Below are 7,815 nucleotides of genomic sequence, written 5' to 3' on the forward strand. Positions count from 1 at the left end.
GCAGCCGAGAGGACGAAGAGACTGAGTGAGTGAACGGCTGAGCGAATGTGCGGCCAGACGGGCGTGCAGCCGAGCAGACGAAGAGGCCGAGGCCTGAGACGGACGCAATTTCCTTGATACAGATTCACCCCACCTCCGGCTGTACTTCGAGGTTTTCTCAGGTCATCTGTTTCCTAAGATACAATGGTTAACCGTGATGTGCACCAAGCACTTGTGGTCACGACGAACTAAGAGGTACCCAACTGCTACCACGGGTAATCTATCGATCAAGGGATGCACGACAGAGGAGGAGGGGAATGAAGGTGGAGAGCTTCTATTTGTGTGTATTTTGCTTGTGATCGTAGTTATTCATTGAATAGTGAAACGCCGAGTGAGCTCAGACCAATAGGCAACATTAATGATCGATTAATGATCATTATTCGCCGAGTAGTGGAACGCCCACGTTTCATTTGGCTGTTTATATTCTGCATTAATTCTTAATTCAATGCATCCATTATGCACTTAAATAAATAGTAAAAAGATTTATGTGGTAAAATGTTAGTTGTTTCACTTGGACAAATTTTACCCTGATCGGTTTGGGATTCGGCGCCCACAGGTAGCACTAGTGATCACGACGAACTAAGAGGTTCGACTACTACCACGAGTAATCCGTCGAGCAAGAGATGCATCACAGAGGAGGAGGGGAATGAAGGTGGAGAGCTTCTGTTTGTATGTATTTTGCTTGTGATCGCAGTTATTCTTTGAGTAGTGAAACGCCGAGTGAGCTCAGACCAATAGGCAATATTAATGATCGATTAATGATCATTATTCGCCGAGTAGTAAAACACCCACGTTTCATTCAGCTGTTTACATTATGTATTAATTCATAATTTAATATATCCGTTACACACTTAAATAAACAATAAAAAGATGTATGTGACAAAATGTTAGTTGTTCTAGTTGAACAACTTGTAACCCAACCGGTTTGGCATTCGATGCATACAGGTCGTGTTTTGCACACAAGTCAACTTAGAGATACACCCCACCCCCTGCACATCTGTGCGTGAAAGAGAAACTCTTCCCGTGTATTTGTTCACATCATCAATACATATAAATCAACATGAACCAACTAATATATCTCGAAACTCCCAATATACATTAAAATCTCATTCATAATAGAACTTTATATCTCTTCTATCTTTTCTCCATTCACATTTATCCAACATGAGAAACCTAGAGAGTACTTGAATTCATGATAAGCATTGTTTGAAATGTTGATTTTAATCATTTGGACGTCGACGTAGTAATGTGATTAATTAGATATTAGTTTTTAGTTTGTTGATTTTTTTAAATCTTGGACACATTTTTTAATGAAATATTAGATAATTAGAGGAAAATAAATTTTCATGCCTTAAGAAAATTTTATTGTGAAATAGGCAAAAAATGATTATAAATCCAGAATCTTACAAATTGATGGATCAGATATCAACCTAAATAATTATTTAATTTAGAACTAATTCTCTTATTAGTATGCAACGTAAATAATTTCTTATTTTATAGTTTGATAGATAAAAGTCAATAGAGCGTCTATTTTTTTAAAAAAAAATCATGAACAAGTAATTCAATTATTGACTTTATAATATTACAAAATATATACATAGTACAAGACTCAATAAATATTTTCTTTCAAATTCTGGCTGATTCCCTTTAGGGCTATTTTATACATGAACAAATATATATAAAAAAAAAACATATTTTAATTGCTTATTGAATCAACAACAACATTTCGAGTACCTCCAATTCTTTGTAGGACTTCGTTGTCATCGTCATTTCTTAATTTTTCCACTAGCTCCTCAGGTAGGGCACATAGTTCGAGACTTTGGAGATTGGTGAGAAACTCGATACCAGGAGGGATCATTCTTAATTCTCCAAGACTACTCATTATTAGCTTAAGTAAATTTGGCATGGCACCTTCCTCTATCACAATGTTATTTAAGTTCCTCAAAGTCTCCAAGTAAAGTACCTTAAGATTAAGGAACCAACCTGTTCTAAAGTGCAGTTTTTGTCCGTCATATGAATCTTCCCACAATGTTAACTCCACTAGTTTATGCAATTGTCCGAGTGAAGGAAGTGGATCTTCGATTAAATGTGACGACATCAGTTGCACATATGTGAGTTCTTCACAAGAGCAAATAAATTTAGGCATTTTCCCTTCAAATAATCTACCCGACAATGTCAACTTCTGAAGTGGAGGAGGTGGAGAATTTAATATTTCAAAGTTGAGCTGTTCTTCACTCCTTGCAGACAAGCATAAACTATGAAGTTTAGTCAGCTTAGTCAATGAGGTGCAAAGCTGAGGACAATGGGCATATTCCACCTCTGTAACTGCCAATGTTCGGAGCTCTTTCATGTCTTCCAATTGTTGTACAAGGCTCTTGTTTGCTTTAACTTGTCTCAGGGTTTGTAGGTTCTTCCACTGCCGTGCCCCTTTGAGAGTTGGAACACATCCAACTACGGTTGATCCCCCAAATTCAATTTCACGTGCAAACATAAATAGGTGACGAAGTTGCTTCAATTGTGTCACACCACGTGGGAGCTTCACTATATTGGAACAACGGAGGTCAAGTGTTTCCAAACTCTGGAGCTTTTGGATATTGTTGGGAAGATTTTCCACTTTTGTACCCCTCAAACCCAAATAGTGAAGGTTAAACAAGGCTGAAATTTCATTTGGTAAGTTGGAGATTGGCTGAAATTCCAGCTCCAACACCCTCAACATTTTGAAACTAATTAAGATTGCACTTAGGGAATCTGAACTAGAATTGCAAGTTGAGAGCATAACCAAAGAGCGAAGTTGTGAAAGGCTCAGGCTCTTATCTAAATCAAGGGATTCATCAGTTGTTTGGATGGAAAGGCGGCGAGTTTGATAGTCCAAACCTGATTGTGAACCATCAAGAATCATGCTAAATTTTGCCTTTCTAGATATTTCTTGTGTTACCTCTCTTACAACGTCATGCATTTTGAAAGTCTGAAGTCTCCCAAATGCATTTCTGTTAACCACCTGAAGCATGGACCGATCCACAAGTTCAGCAAGATAGTCTTCAGCCTCCTCTTCCATTGATCTGTTACTGCTCTTTGCCTCCACAAATCCTTCAGCGACCCACAATCGGATTAGTTTCTTCCTCTTTATTAGATAATCTTCAGGGAAGATGCTACAATATACAAAACAATTCTTTAGATAGTAAGGCAAATCATTGAAGCTCAGGTTGAGAATATTCTTCACTTTATCTAGCGCAGGGTTGTTTTCAAACTCCCATTGAAGGTTATCATAGGCTTTCTTCCATTCAGTTTCACTCTTTTCCTTGAATGATAATAAACTGCCAATTGCTACAATAGCTAATGGTGAGCCTTGACATTTGTTCAAAATCCTACCAGTGTAATCCTCAAGCTCTTTTGGACAATCTTTATTGTTCTCTCTTCGAAATGCCTTCTTGCAAAACAAAATCCATGCATCTTTTTCATTAAGTTGTTGCAGCTTCATGATATGTTCTTCATTTGCTATCCTTGCTACTTCATGCATTCTAGTGGTAATAATTAGTCTACTTCCATTGTTGCTATCAACAAAAGCACAACTAATATCATTACACAAGTCTACTTGCCAAACATCATCTAAACACAATTATATATCTCTTTTGTTGCAAACTTTCTTTGATGATGTCAAATAACTCTAATCGTTGCATGGTAGTGACACCATTTGGGACAAGTTCCTTTTGTCCCTTGAAGATTTCCTGGATCATTATTCTCAGGAGTTCTTCCAGTGCACTATAAGTTTTTGAGACTGTAACCCATACCTGACAATCAAAGTGATTCTTCACGGTTTTATTGCGGTAGACATTTGCGACGAGAGTAGTTTTCCCATGACCGCCCATTCCCCATACTGCAATTGCAGTCATCTTCCGGCAAGTATCAGCATTAGTCAACCATGAAAGCAACTTAGATTTGTTATCTTCTATCCCCACTAAATCATCTTCATCGGTAAACATGGGTGAATAAGCTCGATAATGATGCGTGTCTCTTTCTGAATTCTTCACTCCATCCTCATTGCCACTTATTGTTATACCAAATCGATCTCTCCTGCTTGAAAGTTCAGAAAGATCTCTCTCCATCTTCTCTAACCGAGAATCAATACCACGCCAAGCCTTGGCAAGATTGAAACAAAGGTCAGATGGTGCCATGAGATAATTCTTCCATGTCATTTCCCGTTGTCTTCCAACCAGATAAAGGTATTCATCGATGATGTCTTCTATCTCGAAGGCGACCTTCCTCACCTAATACACAATTCATGAAAAATTTGGTGCTTATTTTTATGGCTATGGCACCAATTGTTTGATTGAATTCCTCAAAAAGCAAGTATAATAAACAAAAAGAAAATTGAGAACTAATGCATGCATTGAGGAATAAAAGTCATAGAAGTAAAGAAAATGGTGTCACCTGTTCGATCCAAGCCTCGAGTGGTTTGTTAGTAGCAGCAATAGTGGACCAATTAGAACCTTCGAGGAAGGCCTTCATCACTATGAACTCGTCGGTGATTCGTCTCACTTTCGCGTGAATCTGATCTAAAGGTGGAGTTGTGTGCTGCAGCAGTAGCTGAGAGCATCTGCTCTGCGCTTGGTCGAATGCGACTTGGGCGAGCTTGTTGATCAGCAAGGAGATGAAAGCAGCCTCCATATCTAGAGATAGCTATCTGCCTTTGCCAATCTCAACTCCGACTGGTGTTTTGTTCGTTGAAGTTTGTGTTCTTAGTTTTGTAGCTAGCATCAGTTGAGCATTCATAAGCTTACCTATAATTAATAAATAAATAAATGAATAATTAACAAGTGAAGTCGTATTATTTTTAACACAATAAGTCAATCTAAATAATGCACTGACAGCCAACAAGTAGCTAAGTAAGTTGTACTAGCCAGCTATGGGAAAGATATATTATATTTGAATAATTAAATTTGATTATGCCAGCTAAGTAAGTTGAATCTAGGTCAATTTTACTTTAAAATAATACTATTTTTTATTGACAGTTGTTCATTTTTATTTATTATATTAATTTTAAATTTCCAAATGCAAAGAAAGATCTTTAGCTCAGGACCCTTTCGGAGGTTATTTGTAGTTCGGACAGGCTACAACTTCGGATTCCGCCATTGCCGGTGGCCACCAGCTGGCCAAAAGGGAATGGCTGGTATTTTATTTTCTCACGGGTATGAACACATAAGGAAAAATTGTAATCCCTTAATAAAAAAAATATAGAATCGTCACATCAACGGCCCCCCTAGAAAATTATAATCTCTTAATGCATATGCAAAATGTATTTCTAGGACTACATTTACTCGTATAATTAAAAAATTAGTAAAATAAAGAAAAAAAATTAATTAATAAATTTAATAAATTAGATAATAAAATTTCTCTATGTTTCGATATGGAGTGATCATTGGCAAATACATTCGTATACGGGTGTGACTTGTCATTGGATTGATAACTCTTGGAACCTCCAAAAAAGATTATTAGCTTATAGAGTTTTTAATGAATCACATAATGCTCATAACATCGCACAATTATTATGTTTAATTTTATAAAAATATGACTTAACTTATAAAATATTTTCAATATCATTAGATAATGCTAGTTCCAATATCATTTCTATAGATGATCTAAAATTTATTTGTCAACCTATTATTGACGGTTTATTTTTTCATATTCGTTGTGTATGTCATGTTTTAAATTTATGTGTTCAAGATGGTTTAAAAATTTTAGAAAGTTATATTATACCATTAGAATTGTAATTTTTATTATGATCTCATCCATCTATAATGAAACAATGTGGTAGGTTTTGTAAAATTAATGAAATGAGACCTAAAAAATTTTCACGTGATGTACCAACATGTTAGAATCCAACATACCAATTATTACAAGATTCATTTCAATATAAAGAATTATTATATTCATTTGTTTGCACAAAATACTAATGCTAATATATATTTATTTTCACAACAATGAAATATTTGTAGTAGTATTTGTGAAATTTTAAAAGTATTTAATGATGCAACCGAACAGATTTCCGGTGGTTATTATTCCAATTCTCAATTAGTTTTAGAAAATTTTTCTAATATAGTATTAGTTTTAAATTAACATATTAATAATGAATTTTTATCTCCTTGTATGTTAGCTATGAAAACTAAATGAGAAAAATATTTTTATTTAATTCCTGAAATTTATTTAATTGCATTTGCTTTAGATCCTAGATTTAAATTAGAAGTTTTACAAAAAATGTTAACTTTATATTATAACACTTTAATTCCAATTAAAGATTCTTCTCTCCCTGATCCAAATATTATATATAATGTTAGAATTTATTTATATGATATTTATAATTAATATTATGTAAAATATGGAACACAAATTAATATTTCTGAAATACAACTACTAGTAGTAATTTAAAATTTACAAAAGCACAACTTTTATTAAAAGAACGGACAAAAGGTCCATGATGATCCTCAAGTTCCACACATGAATTTGAGAATTATTTTACGACTTCTTATGATTTTAATGAAGCAGATAGCGAAAATTTCGATATCTTAAAGTGGTGGTCACAGAAGGCTCAAAGCTTTCCTGTCCTCTCCATGATCAACAACAACCAAGCTTTTTCCCACTAGGTGGGGTCGGCTGTATAAATCATTTTACGTCATTGAGCTCTATCTCCTATTATATCATCATCTATATTTAAATAAATTTTATCTTATTTTATTATTGCTAACCAAATCTTTTTTGGTCTTCCTCTCCCTCGTTTAATATACATGTTTATCATAGTTTCACATCGCCTAACTGGAGCATTTATTGGTCGTCTAAGTACATGTCTGTACCATCTTAAACGTGTCTCTCAGAGTTTGTCCTCAATAGATGTAACTCCGACTTTCTCTCTAATGCTCTCATTCCTTATTTTGTCCATCTTCGTATGTCCACACATCCACCTTAACATCCTCATCTCTGCAACTCTCATCTTATGCTCATGTGCTCGAGTCATAGCCCGACATTCAGCTTCATATAACATAGCAAGTCTAACAGCGGTTTTATAGAACTTACCTTTAAGTTTAAGAGGTACTTTACGGTCACATAAAACACCCGACGCTCCCCTCCATTTCACCCATCCTGCTTGTATTCTATGTAAGATGTCTCTCTCAATCCCTCCATCATTTTGTAAAAATGATCCTAAATATTTAAATCTCTTGGTTTTGGACAACTTGTCCTCTCCTATCTTAGCAATTGTTTCATTACTTCTAATATTGCTAAACTTAAATTCCATATATTCTGTCTTTAATTTACTAAGCTTAAAATCTTTCCCTTCTAGTGTTTTCCTCCAAGATTCTAACTTAGCATTTACTCCTTCACGTGTCTCATCTACCAAAATAATATCATCTACAAACAACATGCACCACGGTACTGTGTCTTGAATGTGCGCAGTGAGTTCGTCCATAATTAGTGTAAAAAGATAAGGACTTAGGGCTGATCCTTGATGTAACCCTATCTTTATTGGAAATGTTTCAGTTACTCCGCCTGAAGTCTTTACTCTGGTCGTTACATCCTCATACATATCCTTAATTAGTTCAATATATGTTACGCTAACCGAATTAACTGAAAACTGATTTAGTGTTTGCTAACCGAATCAAATCAAAGTTTTACTAAAACTGAATTAACCGAATTAGTTATTTCAGTTAACATCGAATTAACTAAATTTATTTAAAATAATAATAAAAAAATTTATACAAAATTAATATAAAATTAATCGAATTAATC

At 34.7% G+C, this 7,815-nt stretch overlaps 1 protein-coding gene across 2 annotated transcripts; it reads right to left on the reverse strand.

Annotated features, from left to right (window-relative positions):
* Window positions 1–1,607: 1,607 nt before the first annotated feature.
* Window positions 1,608–4,806, reverse strand: LOC122032950 (disease resistance protein RPM1-like). Of its 2 annotated transcripts, none has more exons than XM_042592266.1 (2): window positions 4,468–4,806; window positions 1,608–4,304 (listed from the first exon to the last, which is right to left on the reverse strand). In XM_042592266.1, exon 2 carries the CDS (start codon window positions 3,554–3,556, stop codon window positions 1,736–1,738), a length of 1,821 nt encoding a protein of 606 aa, XP_042448200.1. In that variant the 5' UTR covers window positions 3,557–4,304; window positions 4,468–4,806; the 3' UTR covers window positions 1,608–1,735. The 2 variants fall into 2 exon arrangements, with proteins under 2 accessions (XP_042448200.1, XP_042448201.1); XM_042592267.1 differs by having other exon boundaries at window positions 3,559–4,304.
* Between the last annotated feature and the right edge of the window lie 3,009 nt (window positions 4,807–7,815).

This window comes from Zingiber officinale, chromosome 11A, assembly GCF_018446385.1.
Source record: "Zingiber officinale cultivar Zhangliang chromosome 11A, Zo_v1.1, whole genome shotgun sequence".
Taxonomy (NCBI): Eukaryota; Viridiplantae; Streptophyta; class Magnoliopsida; order Zingiberales; family Zingiberaceae; genus Zingiber; species Zingiber officinale.